This window comes from Neolamprologus multifasciatus, chromosome 22, assembly GCF_963576455.1.
Source record: "Neolamprologus multifasciatus chromosome 22, fNeoMul1.2, whole genome shotgun sequence".
NCBI lineage: Eukaryota > Metazoa > Chordata > Actinopteri > Cichliformes > Cichlidae > Neolamprologus > Neolamprologus multifasciatus.
In genome coordinates, this window is record NC_140459.1 from 14,195,180 (window position 1) to 14,212,220 (window position 17,041).

General features: G+C 40.0%; 1 protein-coding gene across 4 annotated transcripts; it reads right to left on the reverse strand.

Moving 5' to 3' along the window:
• Window positions 1–1,115: 1,115 nt before the first annotated feature.
• LOC146493144 (small ribosomal subunit protein eS19) lies at window positions 1,116–12,357 on the reverse strand. Of its 4 annotated transcripts, none has more exons than XM_085147490.1 (6): window positions 10,214–12,357; window positions 7,528–7,598; window positions 4,903–5,003; window positions 3,372–3,555; window positions 3,223–3,277; window positions 1,116–1,623 (listed from the first exon to the last, which is right to left on the reverse strand). In XM_085147490.1, exons 1-6 carry the CDS (start codon window positions 10,250–10,252, stop codon window positions 1,576–1,578), a joined length of 498 nt encoding a protein of 165 aa, XP_085003616.1. In that variant the 5' UTR covers window positions 10,253–12,357; the 3' UTR covers window positions 1,116–1,575. The 4 variants fall into 4 exon arrangements, with proteins under 4 accessions (XP_085003616.1, XP_085003613.1, XP_085003615.1 ...); XM_085147487.1 differs by lacking the exon at window positions 1,116–1,623 and adding an exon at window positions 1,630–2,468; XM_085147489.1 differs by lacking the exons at window positions 1,116–1,623; window positions 10,214–12,357 and adding exons at window positions 1,630–2,468; window positions 7,813–8,608 and having other exon boundaries at window positions 6,103–7,598.
• Between the last annotated feature and the right edge of the window lie 4,684 nt (window positions 12,358–17,041).

Below are 17,041 nucleotides of genomic sequence, written 5' to 3' on the forward strand. Positions count from 1 at the left end.
TATTCCTCTCAAACCCAGTCCCCATAAAAGCTTATCTTATGAGCCAGTTGCTCCATAACTCATATTTCACTCGCTTTTTTCAGCCGTTTGTCTTGTGTTAGAGCAGGTATGATGCACTCATTTTACATGGAGAGTCACGTTACAGCCCATTTTGATCCTAAGCAGGCAGCACCAGTGAAACGAAAGAAGTTTAACTACATATTTAGAAAAAAGAAAAAGAAGGCCATTTGTAACAGCTTTTCTTAGTTTTTGACGTGGTAAAGAAATGCTGCTGTAGTAAATGAGAAAAATGTGTCAGCATGATTTAAACTGTAATAAATGTATAAAATTATAGAAAAGGGGGAAGTTTCTGTTAGTACATGGAAAATATCCTGTTTTTTTTTTTTTTTGTTTTTTTTTTACAATTAAAATTCTTTGAATTGTTGTTATTGTGCTTCTAATTGTCACTTTTCACACACAGTGCTGTTATTCTGTTTGAGATCCATTGTTTGGATCTCTGGGCCAAAGTAGTTGGAGTAAAATGCTTGTCTTAAGCTACTTAATTTGATCATCTTCCTGTTAATCTAAATGTTATGGCTTTATAGATTAAATCTTTCATAAAATAGGTGAAAGTATGCCAATAAGATACATTAGATTAAAGCCTATATCTAAAGAATGTATTGGTCTTAGCCTGGTGTTCAGGTCTGGCAGGGCTTGCAGTACACTGGTGCAAACCCTGAAGATGAAGAAGAAGAAAGCCTTGCTGACCAGCCTTCTGTACAAATGAGAATATTCAAGTTTACTGAATATGTATTGTACTTGCCTAATACCATAAGCTCAACCAAATGTTTTCTTTCCACCATAATGATCATTTTTACTTTACTTTGAAGTTTTAAAGCACTTAAAGTAACTTGCTCACACCTGTGGACTGCCATGTGGTTCCAGGTGGCACAAAGCACACTGCAACCACAGAAAGCTGGAACTATCAGTGAGTTAGTATTTCGTGATGAGAGAGTCTACTGTGTATTTCCTGTCTTTGTCTGCAGGCAGATGCTGGCGGACCTCTGGTGTGTAACGGCGAGCTGCAGGAACTGAGCAAGAGTCACTCACAGGCCCATATAAAAACTGACATTCAGTCAGTGCTCATACTCATTTTATTCAGAGCATCCTGTATAACTTATATGTGCTCAGTAATACATGTAAACACAAAGTTAGAAAATGAATAAAAATGTGCATGAGAATTCTTTGCATTTCTTTCCTTTCTACATCTGCTCTCACATTTCTTTTTCTCTCCATTGCTTCACATTTGTAGGCAAAAATACGAACATGCTTTTGCTTTGTAACACTGCATTCGGAGTGCTTTTGTGTCCACTCTGCGCCTTAATGTTACGAGGCCACCGCCAACCTCTGACTGCTGCAAAACATTCATGTATGATATTTGCACTCGCTGTATTTTAGACACATGCATCGCTATGAAGTGCCTCTTTGTGCTCGGTTACTGTCGGCACTGGATTGATATGGGAGGAGGGTGAACTTGAGTAAATAAGCGGTAAGGCATAACTGCATTCCTTTTCTCAGGATTCTTATATAACGTCCTCAGATGGCGCTCTGTAAACTCCGCTGTTTCTTGTTTGCTGAGGCAACCTGAGCACACAAAAGACAATAAAGAAAGAGGAGAGAGGACAGTCATATACTCTGCACACAAGGCATGCAGTATTTATTTAGAGATCCCAAGAAATATCTCACATATGATTATATGTTTTACATTGTTGCCATAACTGAGACACAACACTAGAGGGAGCCACTTCAACTGCATGCTGCACATCTGGTGCTGTAAAGGGTTGAGCAATAATGATATTTAATTTCTGATGTCTTTGAAGCCCTCTGCAAGTATCAAATGTGTCTACAGTCATGATAAAAAAAAAGGAAGCGCACACTCTTTCAGTTCTAGAGTTTTACGAATGAGATCATGAAAAATAAATCATCTGGCCCTTAGCAGGTCTTAAAATTATGCAAATACGAACACCTCTATAAAAGGAGATGATGGATTGTATGGTAATAATCTCATAACCCTTCCCAGACTGATGCTCTGGAGCGTTCGGGTGCATTAACACAATGCCAAGAAAGAAAGACATCACCTTGGAGAAGCAATTCTTGCTGCCCGTCAATCTGTGAGGAGCTATGAGATCATTTCAAGACAATCTCAAGTCCATTTTGCAGTGAGAAAGATTATTCACAAGTGGAAAACATTCATGGCAGCTGTGGAAAACCCAACAAATTCACCACAAGGTCATCTGTACAAAGCTTGGATAAACTCTCAGTTAGCACGTTAAGTGTTAAAGTTCCCGACAGCAGAGACCTTCTTTCGGCTGCTCCCATATTCACAAGGGATCACCACAGAGGATGAAGCCACATATTTGATTTGGCACAGATTTTTGTCCTTCCTGACGCCACCCTCCTAGGGATTTGTGTCTTCTGCTGGTCTTGAACTGGGGATATTTCGCTTGTTAGCTGAATGTGTAAACCACTGAACACTACAATTAGAAAAACAATAAACACATACCAGCACAGCTCAGGTTTGCAAAGCTACATCTGAACAAACTAGACCTTAGAATTAACAGATGCTGTGCTTTCTTTTTACTATGACAGCACAAAATAAATGTAATGAGCTTCCATTTGTTCTTACCTTTTAAGAGTAGCATCTCATACTGAATAAAAAACAAAAATAATTTTTATTTGTCTTAAACTGGGTCTTAGACACAGCCTTTAAACCAGCTTTTATCCATTTGATTTCTTCATAAACAAAAGGCTTGAGCAGTAGGTGGGTGGGGCTGCTGCGTGGCTGAGATGACCACATTAGGGAATTCCCTACTCTGTGATATCGTACAGATCCAAGACTAGAAAACGACTGTCTGAAACTCTAAGCCTGAGTGTTTGGCTCAAAGGAATTACTGTTACATACATGGACCTCAAAGACCATAATGGGTCCACTGTAAAGAGTTATTTAACAACATTATGACAATTAGATATAATCCCCTGCTCACTGTCACTATAGTTCTGCTACAAAAAAGTATGATTTTTATCCTCTACACCGTAAAAATAATACAAATTCTGATTAACCCCACTCAATTACAGTCTTTAACTAACTGCAGGAATAATATGCACATTACAGAGAATGAAACAATAACATTTTTATGCACAGATAAATCCACATATGCATGTACTGCAAGTCTAACAACTCACCTGCCCAGCGATCCTATCCAGGTCTCTCTGACCCTGAGAGGTCAGTCTACGACCGCTGTAAGCACAAATATTTTAAGACATTTAAAAATAACAGTTGTTGTGAAGTCACCACCTCAGAATCACATCGTCTCAGCATTCACCCTTCTCACCCATTGGGATCCTTCTCCACCATCTTGAGGCCCTCCAGAGCTTGCAGGACCTTCCTCGCCACGTTCCTGGATCCTACGCTGAAGTGGGCGGGGCATACGCCATTCCTCTGGCGCCCACCATAGATTTTGATCATGGAGCCCACGCCGACCCCTCCTCGCAGGTACAGGTGGCGGGCTGTGGATGCTGGTGGCACGTATCATATACAGTGCAGTATGTTTCAGTATGAACTTGTTTTATCATTCAAAATACAAGAAGTCGACATATTTTAGAGCTAATATAAGTCAGTACAGGACATCCACAGGTAAAGGAACAATGTGCAGTGCATGCGTTTCTATTGAATTTAGCGAATATGCTTTATTCATATAACAAATTTTTATTCCAGGCAGAAGCACAATGTGCAGAATGATACTATCTCAATAATGGAAAACTAAGTTAACAAACAGAAGAAAGTGTCAGGATTGCAGACCCAGACATGGGACACAGGAGTAAAGCATAAAGTTGAGCCCTTAAATATAAGAATGAATGTCTGAAAGTAATCCAAAGCAAAGCATAACTCCAGGCAATCCAATACACAGCTGAGAAGGAAAACACAACACAAATCAGGGATAATGGGACAAAAGATGTTGCACTAAATAGAAACCATCAGGGACAAAAGACCACAAACATAAAACAGGAAATGAACTGCACAGAAAATGACCACAGAGACAAGACTGGGCAAACAGAGAAGGATCACAAAAGAAAGTAACAAACGTATTACCATCAAAGCAAATAACTAAGGGCAAAAATGACAAAGAGATTCCAATGGACCAGGGAACATAAAACATTATAAACAGAAGACCAAACAACATAAATCAAAACTCAAAAGAAATCATGAAGAATAGGAGTATTAATAAAATGACATAATTAAGACGTTGATGCGTTCAGGGGTAGCTGAAGCTGGTTTCACAAGATTTCTGTAATCGGTGCGTTACAGCTGTACAGCCTGGACATAAAAGCACGGTTATATTTTTCAGCTTCCTCTTGGAAATAAAAACTCCTAATTTTACAATGTTCCCTAAATCAGGGGCTCAGAAATAAAGAACAGATTTGACTGTACTGCACCTAGGTTCATGGTAGTCACAGTGAAAGGCCTGCCTGTGTTACTCAGCTGTTTGTGTATGATCATAAATCACAAGGATGCCTAAAAAAAGTACAAATAACTCCAAGACCGAATTGTTTTTCCATCTTAAGATGAGATTTCCAGAACCCAAACTTTATCAAATAAAATATATCTTCTGATTAAACAATTCAGTTCACTGAGTCAATTCAGCTAATGACTGCTTTTCATGTTGTTGACTGTAATCAACTCTGTTTGGGTAATTGTTCGGTGTGTAATTGTTTATTTTGTCTGAACAATAATTAAAACAGCTTGAGACAAAGGGAAACTGCACATCCACACATTAGAGAGGACTGAGCCTGAAATGTTCATGACTTTCATTTACTTTTTATGATTATTTGTTACTCCAGCTGCACGTGGAAACGAAAACCAACCTGCTCTGGTGTAAAACCAGTTGTCGTCACAGGGGGCAAGCTCCTTGTGCCTGGCAAGCTTCACGGTATCAACCCACTCTGGGACCTTCAGTTTGCCAGACCTGAAAAATCAATTAGTAGGTGATGTGATGAATAAAAACAGTGTGATACATATTAAATTGTTTGCTTTTCCAACTCATATATATGATAATAAAGGTAAAGTCTTCATCGTGTAGAGTAAGGCAGATTCTTTTGGTCATAAAAAGCTTTGATTACGATTTGGATGAGAGTCAAAGTAAGAACGTCATATTTTATTGCTCTTTGCAGGATGTTTCCACTTAAGTGCACTAACAGTGTACATATTTAAAGTAGTTCTATGTTAGAAATTTCCATCATGAGAAATATGAAAATACAGCCTCTATTAATCCCATGCAGGCAAAAAATATGGCAGTAGAGGTACAACAGATGTGCAGAAAGACCAGTGAGGTATCTATTGTAAAATAAAGCACAATAAAGAAAATGAAACAAGCTGGAATTTTGCTTTCTCTTTTTTCAGCATTCAGGGGGTGTATTATTGTTGTTGCATGAGTCTGTGCTCCCTCTGGAGTACAGCCTGACCTATATAGGATTTTTAAGACTGATACTGATACCAATATTTAGCATAGTTAAAAAAAACTAAGAACCGATACATCAGCCAATATTTTTTCTTTCAGACACACAAAACATAAAGAAAATTATTATATTTGTTCTATATATTCAAATTACTAAGCTAATATGAAAATGCAGTTTAATCTAGGTTTCTTGTCACAGCAAGTCACAGATTACTCACTGCCACTCAGTTCAGATCAGCTGGTTATCACATTTGTGTTGCCAACATGGAAGTTAGAGAGCGCCCTTTTGTAGACATACTATACAACATCAACACTCAGTGTTTAAGGGCATCTCGCCCCTCTCTTCTTTACATTTTCACTTTAATTTATCGGCTATTGCTACTGTAGCCGATATATCGGCAAACGGTTAATATCAGCCGTCAGTCGGGCTGTACTCTGAGGGTTCACTGGTTGTAAATGTGATTTATCGGCCAGTAAAAACCACACAATAAACACTGACACACACACGGTGGTGAGTGAAAGGGAAACATATGTGAAACTGTACGTGTGAACAAGACAGCAGTGATATACATAGAAAATCAGCAATACTCAACTGAGAATGGCCACATACCACAAGAGAGAGAACATCTGTGATGTGTCAGAAGCCGCACTGAAATACAGCATCATGCCATCATGGCTGCTACTGTGGTTTACTACATTCTGGAGCCCATGTGTGTTTCATTCTTTTACTCTGCTACGGAGACTGAGACCCTTTAAAATAGTTATTTTAAATCACTTTTTAACTATGAACCGGATTTTCCTGAGTGACTTACATTTTACAAAAATTTTAATCTAAACACAGAAGACGTAACTGGCCACGAGACTGGTTGTTTCTTTAGTACTATTAAAGTTATACAAATATAATTGTCTATGCATGCATATACATTTTAAAAAAATCATCTGTGTGTGTGTTTTACTGAAACCTAGCTGTGAAAACTATGCAATCAAAACTTCAGGTTCTGATTGTAACCAAATTAGATCTCTCATGTATATTATTTTGGTTTTACTTCCAGTTTTTCTTGTTTTTTTCCTTCATTGTTTTCACCTCTATTTAGTTGTCTGTGCCTGAGCTCTGCTCCCACCTGTGTCTTGTTTGCAATTAGCCCTCTGTGTAAATACACTCCTGTAGTTGTGGTCTGCTTTTCTTCCTACGTTTCTTCCATTCTTCGTCTCCTCGGTATGCCAATCTCTTATTACTTTGCATGGGTCTTTCTAGGAAGTTTAAAAAAAAAACCCTCAGTCTTCAAGATTAATGTAATCGCTAAAAAACAAAACTTGTAAAATTATTGCATGTTAGGAAGACTTGTAGCTTTTTTAAAAAACAAATTCAATTTAAAAAATTGGAATATAGTTCTATATAGTAAATTTAGAAGCTTTTCCTCTCAAATCTACAGTTTTAATAATTTCTTTTCACAATCCCACCCAATATGTGCCAGTTTTTTTCACAAAAAAAGTGTAAATTCTTCTTCTGCATTTCCTTTTTTTATCCCTCATAAATCTGCCAGTTTATTCTAATTTGCGCTACTTTGACGTAAAATTAGCTAAACACTCACAAATTTACACTCTCAGATTAACTTCATCTCTCAAATTGAATTTTTCTTTTCTAGGACGCATAGTTTTGGGTTTTTTTTTTTTGTTTTGTTTTGTTTTGTTTTGGGGTTGCTTTTTTTTTTTTTTTCCTTCGAAGCATTTCTTCTCCAAATTTACAATTTTAATCTCTGAAGTTTAGTTTTCAAGTGTTTATTCTGTTTTCCTCCTCTCTTCCCTCTATCGCCCGTCCTTTAATTAAAATAAATAAATAAAAGTATAATCTTAGGTGCCCATCAGTTCGGTGTCTGCATTAATAAACTGTCCTTTCCCTGTGATTCACCGTGTATTGCAGCTGTCTGAGCCTCTGCCCAGCCTTCACAAATCCCCCATCATCCCGCTTGATTGACAGGTGGACATCAGCCCGTCATCAGATAAGCGCAGAGGCAGGTTGTGGTGCATTACTTACTTTTTGAGGAAAGCTGACAGTGCTTTGACAAACTCTTGCTGGTTGACATCTTTCACCGTGACGCTGGGCATCTAGAAGGACAGTTGGAGACAGGGGTGAGCTGAAAATGATACACTGTTTGCGGCTTTACAAGCAGAAAATCAGCGCTGATGTACCTTCTCTGCTAACGTTAGCTAAAACTCTACGCTAGCCTAGCTAAAGTAACTGAAAGCGGGGCAGACACTTCGCCTCTTTCTGTTACTCAAACGTACAGCTGTCATTATCATACATTACCAAATATCTTACTTTGTATAGGCCCCACAGAGACGACAGGCAGGCGGTTGTGGACTCCCAGCTTAGTGACTGCAGCAAAAAAGGATGCTGAAGAGGGATGGAGGGAGACTGCCCTCGTTTGGAAAGGATGATACCGTATCCCAAACTAACCTCGCCTGCCGCTTAATATCCCAGCTTAATTCACCCTTTAAACCTAAGTAACACTGACGGCAATATTCTCCACTTGTATTGTAATCCTACGGGTCAAAAAAGATGGCGAAACAATATTAAAAAGCGAGTTTTTGAATATGAGGATGCAGTTTATGAAGTACTCCTGCTGAATCCCAGCAGGGGGGACTGTTGTGGCACCTTTCTTTACACCCTGGCCCACTTCGTGTTTATCAGGATCCTTTTCAGAAAGTGCTCTGCAGTCAGGGAGGGGGGGGGGGGGAGGAAAGCACCAGAGGGCTGGTATCGTCTTAATTTTTCACCTGCAGTGAACTGTAGTTTATGCAAATACAGTCAACGTTGCTTTTATTTGGCTGTCAAACGCTAAATGGAGCTCATTCTGCGGCTGCAGAGCCTGTGTTCCGTGTTTGAAGGAAACACAAGAGTGCATTTCAACGGTTGATCATGACACAACGCATTAGATTTGGAGCTACCCAAACAGTCAGCATCTGTCACTATCCCCCAAACTAAACGCTTTGGCCTTGTTCAGAAATATAACAAAGATCAGAACCCAAATAAGTTTTTAACAGATACATAACAAACTATTTTATTTGATGGATATTACATTAGGCTTAATTCTATATTGTAATGTTAAAAAAAGTCCATCAAATACACTTAAAGGGAAATGACGATTACAGATTTTAAACTCAAGTTTAAAATAAAAATGACTAAAATTGGTTTTGAGCTGAAAGCCACTTAATTGATTAACAATAAAAACAAATGGCTTGTTAAATGTGAGGATTTGAAGCTTTCTCTTAACTTTAAGTCCAGGCTCTTAGTTTTATTGTCAGTTCAAAAGCATGTACAGGTTGAAGGCATCTCATCAATGCAAAAGAACAATTAGATCGTGTAATAGAGTAACACTGCATGCAGCTTTTATGGGGCGTGTGTTGTCTGTAAAGTATTACTTGCTTTGTCATAGTCTTAAAATACTACTTTTCAACTATAGGTAAAATACCTTTCTCTGAGGGCATAAAACTTGGGTTTTTAGCGTGGCGTTTAACATTTTGCCGTCTAAAATGGTCACATTTAAAAGGCAAAGTGAAATCTTACTAGGCCACATAGTCTCAAGTAGAAAAAAGATTTTTAAGCAGATGTGCAGTTGCTTCAAAAAATGCATTATGTAATCCCAACAAAATGACCAGACCATGTACTACAATGGTGTTGCAGAACAATGTAAATGCATTTTTAAAGATGTTTTATAGTTGTGTTAATGAAATATCAAGGTTATTATCACTGTATAAATTAAGTGAAACATTACTTCTATTGCCTCATAATTTGCAATATTTCAAAGAAATGTGTAATATTTGACGACATGGGGGAAAAAAAGAACATTTTATGTAATTGCTGCTTACAGGCAGCATTATTTTAGTTTTTATGCAATGAAGGGCACTTTCAATCCTTTTCCAATGAACTTTATAATTTAAAGTGCCAGCAGCATTACAGTGCAGTAGTAGTGATGCAGAATAAGTCAAATGTCAGAGCAAAAGAAACCTAGGTAGTTTGTTCAATGGGAGTCTTAAGTGCAAGTATAACATAAGTGTAATTTCCATCCACCTTTTGCTGATCCTGTTTAACTAGTGAGAGCTCCTAGCTTCATACTAAGTGGAGTCATTTGTTTACTTTTGGGCTGCACGTCATCCATGTATCTCCTGCTTGCTTACTTTCATAGCCTTGTTGTATTCAATGATATTTGCCTCAAGTGGTTTTCACCTGTAGCTGGAACAATTTCCTTGCGTATTTTTGCACAGTACTGTGCCGTTGTGGATATCAAAGTATCTTCGTACTCCCCAGGCTGACATGCAGCTCTCACTTGGATGTGGCTGAGTTTCTGTTACTGTGCAATGTGTTAGCCTACCATAGATCACAGGTAAATAGATTTTTATATGTATTTCATTTGAGACAAACTATATGACAGGATCTAAACTAAAATACAATAACAATGTAAATGTCCTCAATTTTAGGTTTTGTCAACCTAACAGGGTTCTGAAGTTTTAGGTTCTTGCTGTACAGTTTCTAAACCTAAATCTTGTCCCTGTTGTAGAGAAAGGCTTAACAAACTAAACACTTGCAAATTCACTACCTAAAATACATGAAACTACAATGCATTAAAAATGAATTCAGAATAATTAATTAATAGTACAATGTCTCAAATAAACGAACCCAGTGATACAGTGTACTCTGTCCTTTTCAGGTTGTCACTCACTTTACGACACCAAAAGGTTGTTTGTGTTCTTCTGGACATAGCGTTTTCAGTGAGGAAGAAACATTTCGTCGCTCATCCAAGTGACTTCTTTAGTCTCAGCTGACTGCAGGTTTCCCCCAACCTTATAAACAGTACACTTGCACAATGACTGAAACTAGCCCACTGTCACTTTAGGACAGCAGGGAAAGACGCTAACCACCTCTATGGCTATGCAAGTGGAAGCGGGTGGCTGGATGATCTATTGCAGGCCACGTGCAGTTTTTACAGGCTTTACAAAAAACGGCTCTGTAACAGGTTATTTTAAGGTCCAGTTCTTTCTGCATTAATCTCCACTGAGACAAATTAAATAACTAGCCTGACATTGAAAGGGATAAAAGTTGGGTAACCAAACTATAAGAATTTGTATACTTTTAGAGAGAGGAGGCGGGGCTAAGCGGCCACTGCAGTCTATGTGTGAACTGTCGAAGAGGAGAGTGAGGAAGCACAGCTGGTATTGGTGTATCAATACTGCGGAAAACACGTATTGAATCCTCTTTCAGCTGTTCAGAACCAATGCATATTTGGACGATGCTCGTTTAAGTTTTGTGGCAAAGTGCTGAAAATGCAGAACGTTGTGGCTTTCCTTGTCTGTAAAGTCGCATCTTATGTGGCATTTGAGCTAATGTCTTGCACCAGCGTGTGGAAGCACTGTATCTAAATTAAAGCTAGCTAAATGTGTTTACAAATGTGCAGACATGTTCATACACACATACACAGCAGCTCTGCTCTCTGTGTCAGCCTGTCTAAGCGCCTTCCCCTCCCCCCCTCTCAACATCTCTCTCCCCTTTTTGTCCCCCTCTCCTTTTCCCTCCCCTCGCTGCTCTCCTGCCTGCGAGCACTATTTCAAGCCTGTGCTGAGGACAGAGGGAGGGAGAGAGGCAGACGCGCACAGATGCGCAGTTAGAGAGCGAGGGGAGGGGAAGGCAGACAGGATTTGGAGTTCAAGTGCACGTGCAGAAAATGGGCTGAATAGAGGAGAGTCGAAGCAGAAAGGAAACCAGGAAAGGGAACGGCAGGAGCTGGAGACAAAAGACACTGTAGCTTTCTTTCTTCCTTTTCTCTTCAGAGAAAAGAAAAGGCATTAGCCCCATGAAAAAATAAGAACCACAAAATTTGAATATAGCAAGCATAAGACAAAAATGTATTCCAATTCTTGCCCCCTCCTCTTTCCCCACCACCACACTCCTCCTCCTATCCCTCCCTCCATTAACCTCCAGTCTCTCGCTTTCTCTCCTCTCTCTGGTTGGCTTTTTCTCCCCTCCCACCTCTTCACACACACATGCACACGCCCCGGACTCCTTCCCACTCATTTCCCTCATGCTGTTCACTTTCACTGGAGACCGACCGCAGTAAGCTCAGTTTTTGCCTTCTTTTTCTTTTGCTCGCCATTCTGCTTTTTATACCCTCATATACAGCAGCGGCGCCACCGCCTGACTATGCGTGGCAGCCCTGAAAAACGCAGGCCGTGGATTGTCCCTGCATTAGACTGCATGCCATGTCCTTTCCTGTAAACAGTTTTTTTTCTTCTTCCCTTCTGCAGTATATTTTTTTTCTCCTTTCAACTCCATAGTTGCGTTCTCTGTAGAAAATCTTATCTGCATTTTGAAGTTGAAGCTGAGGGGTTGAAGATTATGTCTGAATGGACACATGAAGGAGACTGAGGCAAAAGAATGAGGGGAAAATGGAGAGCATGGCCTTAGAGAGAGAGAAGGCAAGAAAGAGAGCAAAAGAGACGTAGGAGAGTACCGGTACTGGCAAGAAAAACGGGAGGGGGAAGAGAGGACCAGTAAGGGGATAGACTTGGGAAGGAGGGACAGCTGCATAGGAATTGACAAAAATCGCGGGAAAAAGGGGGGAAAAAAAACTCCAGAACAAGAAGAAACTGGACTTCTCTCCAAACTCAGACTCGCACTATGTGGCCGCCTTTGATTTTGTTTTCAGACATGATTTTTCATCAGTTCTGATCATTCATCTGTGAGTATACTGTGTACATGTCCTTTTTCTCATATTCTGTCTTTCCTTTCTTCCTCTTCCCCCTCACCTCACTTCATTTTTTCCCAACTCTTTTTCTTTTGAAAAATGTGTTCCCTAGGTTGCTAATCCCCCCCCCCCCCAAAAAAAAATCCTGCTCCTCTATCCCATCTCTCGCTCCACCTCTCACCTTCTTTCGCCGTCTTTCTTTTCCCCCCCTTCTGCCCCTTATCGTGGGTTATCGCTGTTCTCCTTGCCTTTCCTTCAAGGATTACCTCTGCTCACATTTAGATGAGGGCTTTGGAAAGGGATCACTGAGTGCATCCAGTTTTAGGGGGGCCCCTGAATGGGAGGCCAGCACTCGAAAGGAGGCATGTGTGAGACTCTGTTCATGTGTGTCTGTGCATGTGTGTTGTAATATGTTGGAGTGTGATTTAGAGTTAAGGGAGCCGGCAGCGCTTACGCATGCGTGGAGTTGGCTCGATGATCACGTTTCGTATTCAGGGATTGTGCCATGCTGCTAGTTATAAAAATGTATAGAAATGAAAGCGGAGGTAGTTGGATGAGAAATGAGGAGAATTAAAGTATTGCTGTTTTGTTTTTCATTAGATGTTTCTCTCCTCCCATACGGCTCCCTTTTTTTTTCTTCTTCTTCTTTTTTTCTTTCCCCCCTCCTTCATCCGGGTATCCCCAATCTCTCTGGTCTGCTTGTAAAGACAAAACCCAGTCCAAGATGTGATTTTTAGTAGAAAGATGTCAGTTAAATGGCAAACAGGTTTTTAGACTTTTGTATCTGAACCATGACTTTTGAAGTGCTTAACTTTATGTAAGAGCAGTGAGGTAAGTACAGTCAGACAATTGAGAGACTCAGGATATATAACAAGTCCCCTATCGTCCATTTGCAGTCCATCCAGCCCTGACTACTTTTTTTTGCCTGCGGTATCAGCCTTGGATATCTTCTGGCATCTCCTTTCTTTTCCTTAGTTATACATGTGTCTGCTGTGTTTTTTCTTTTATTTACATATCCTTCTGTTATGTCACATTCTGTACCACAGTTGCTATCTTAATCCAAGGTATTGCTCCAAGGGGTGCATATATGTGTGTTCCTGCGTCGTCGTTCTTTATAGATGTGAATGTGCAAACGATAATCCCAGAAATGCTTGATCGTGCAAGTTTATGCTTTTTCTTTTTTCTCCCCCCTTAAGTTTAAAATCCTAATCACCTTTTTGCGCATTAAAACTGCGTAGTTTTGTAAAGTTAATTCAAAACTGTCATCTTGTAGACTGGTTTAATTGTGTAGCCGAGAGCGTTGGATAACACTCTCTATCCTAGTTTGGTAATAATAGTCTGTGACTAAATGTGTGCTCAATTTGTGTGCAATGAGATGACAGCATCACTGCATCCTGCGATCAGCCAAATAGGGAGGGTGCTTTTTGTTTAGCATCATCCCAGGGTCAACCTTTCCTTGACCTCCACTGTACTGTAGCTCTTAAGAAAATGAAAGGGAAAAGCCTTTGATGTCAGGATTTTGCTGGAACCGCATATCTGCTCTGGTTAGCAAAAACACAGAACAGGATAGGCTGGCTAAAGCTCCACAGAGCCCTCAACCTGCTCTTATTTATTTTAAATTTATTTTTTTCCCTTCAACTTTGGCTAAAATCTGCCAAGCATGTTTTGATTCCACTTCTGAGCGGATTTGGTGTCTATTACCCTGTGTAGTGGGACCCCCAGGTTATGAAATATTACTCAGACAGACCTGGTGTTATGTAATCTTACGTAACTGAGGCGGCAGCTCAGCAGGCTCGTGATCAGGGGCTCTGGAGGAGAAGCTATATGGGTCTGCTTATGGTATGAACTCGCTGGCAGGGTCAACACACTCCTGACTACCTGGGACTTAAAGGAGAAGTAACCCCAGCTGCACAAAGGATGCTACAGAAACCATACATAGTGCATCAAACTGAGGACGATGACCCAATTTGTAGCAGGTTGTCTTTGTGCTTGTCTTTTAATCTGAAAATTTATAATATAGAAGCCAGTTAATGTTAAATTATTTAACTTTAAATAATCTACTATCAGACCTTCGTTTGTAATATTGAAAATATCCAGATTATTGCGGTCCCTCTGCTTTCCCCACGATCCTGTACCAGCTCTCCGTGAATCTCATGTGTTTCTCATTCATAATTGATGGCATTCAACCGCAGCATACATTACTGGATCAGAACAGACCTCAGGAATTCCCATGCAAGCTGCCGTTGTAGCAGGTTTGAATTTTGGTGCTGACGGTTTTCCTTTTAACCTGGAAACTGTAGTGCTAGTGCAAAAGAATCGGGCTTAGTGTGACATGTAAACTATACAATGAAATCTCTGCAAGAGACAAAGTGTGCTCTGTAGCAGAGCGCTAAAGACCTTGAAATAGCAGCACAGTTGGGGGGTGGGTAATTTTACTTTGATATTTTAGCTCTTATAATAAATAACCTATAATAAAATGGTGTGAAATTCTAAGCTGTAGATTCAGATTAGCTTTAAAGGTGAATAACCCACAATCTTTTTATTCACTCACATTTTTCAAATTTCACTACATACTGATTGAAAGTTGTTTCAAGTGATTTACTCTGATTTGTCTCTTTCAGACTGAACCTGAAACAGCCAGATCATCAGGACGGGATTTTAAAAGGTAAGGAAATTTCCTGCTATAAAGGGAGATGAAAGAAGCAAAAAATTCTGTAGTTTGTGCTTTACTGATCAGAGTTTTGCTTAATGGCACTCAGTAGTCAGGAACACTTGGTCAGCCATTTTAGTCTGTGGTCCGATCGAAAAGCCGATGCACCATCACAATAATTGAATTACTCTTCCCTGAGTCATCCTGTTGTGACACAGATATCTACTAACCATGGGCCTGCGTGAAAGCGGCAAATATGCAGTTTTTAACTGCACATCTTTTTTCTTTCTTTCTTTTTTTTTTATTTTAAAACCAGTTTAGTGCAACTCTTGTCAGCTGGGCTTGATCTTAGTAAGCAACAAGTGGAAGGGTCATCAGTTGGTCATGTCCTGAATATCAGATGCTGTTGAAAAGTGAGAGAGCATGGGTATAAAGACAGGCTTGTGGTCTAGCCTTGAAGCTAGCTTTGGAGATGCCTCACATTACATTTGTGTCTTTGTGCTGATGTCACCCCATGCCCCCAGACCAGCACGAGGATAAGAGCTACATTCTGCCTCTGTGACACAATAGAGCCCTTCTTGCCCTGATATTTTCACAATGTTTTTGCAGGGCCCTCGGTGTGCACACACATGCGCACAGTCCTCTGCAGGCAGCACAGGCTGTTGATTCAGAGCTGGTATCGCTGCTGTGCACTTTACCTGATATTAAAATTCTCGTGGAAGGTGTTTGCTCAGATTTGTAGCACTCTGCTTCCACGGTGCGTTGTAAATAATACGCTCTCAAAATGACAAATGTTAACGCTGCTTTATGAACTGCGTGCTTTCTGTAGGATGTGTAGATTCAGTGGTGCTCTGGTTCCCTTTTACAGTCCGTACAGTGTGGAGGTGTGACATGGGTTAACGTCTGAGGCCTGGAGGAATGTGTCCGGGTCAGCGCTGAGAATTCCTCAGTCCTTCGAGACTAGGTCACTGCACTGGCAAGAGTCTGCCACCTATTTTAGCATGCGCAACTCTCCCTCCCCTCTTTATCTCTTCCAAGTCTGCCCTTCTCTTTCCTTTCATTTCATCCTTTTATCTTTTGTTCTACCTTCTTACTCTCTCTGCTGTCTTTTAGTTAATCTGTCTGCTTGTCTTTCAGTCACACCATCTATTTTGTTGTCCTACTTTGCCTACTGATTTTCTCGTTCTTTGTTCTGCCTTTTATTTGTCCCCATGCACTCGTGCTCGTATTTCTTCAGTTATTCATGCCTGTAGGTATTTACACTTCAGCCGTCATTATTCTGTCACTGTCTGGTTTATCCATTCTCAAACCACTCGCCCTCCTTTTGTTTTTCTCACTTTGTCCTTTCTTTCTTGTTCTTTTTCTTTCCTGTGGCACATTGAGTTCAGTGCTGCAGGTGCTTTCAACAGGGCATATGAAGCAAAGAAGCACAGGCTCAACTGGCTTGCTTATTAATGCAGTGCAGTAACATGCATGTGGTGCCTGGTGCTGGTCATGTATGATTTATATGGTGTTCTTACACACAGGCTGAGGGCTTTCATACCAGCTATCAGTATTCCTGAGTGAAGGAGTTTGCAGGCTCACCTCTTCATTGGCTAACAGCAGGGGCGACAGACAAACCCCCGGGTACTGAAGTGTTCCCACTGATGGCAGATGTGGTGATTTGACAGTCTGATCCTCACACGCTGGCTGGATGGAAGCACGCACTTCAGACGTGCAGTTTTTAGACATCATGCAGAGTGCAAGGCACATCTGGAGACTTTCTAGACTAGGAATGATAATGAGGTTGGGGGTGATTTTAATTTGAGAAAGAATTGATGTTGGGTTTTTTTGTTGTTTTTTTTAAGCAGGTTTTTGATTTGATAGGAAAATAGTTTCCCTATATAAACTGTTAGCAACAGCTCATAGTTGATAATGACTGATCAGTAATTGATCATTTTTAAGTAAAATAAGGATATCTGCCTAAAATAGTTGGCAATCAATACAAGAATTTTATTTATTGCACAAAGAAATTCTCATTAATGTATAACTTTTTAGCTCCTTGTCAAAGTGTTTCAATATTTGGCAAATGAGATTTGCTGTCTGTGTTTAGCATCCATTTTGTGCCAGTCAATATGTTGGTGGGTCACTAAAAAATATCTGCAGTTCATTTTAGTTTA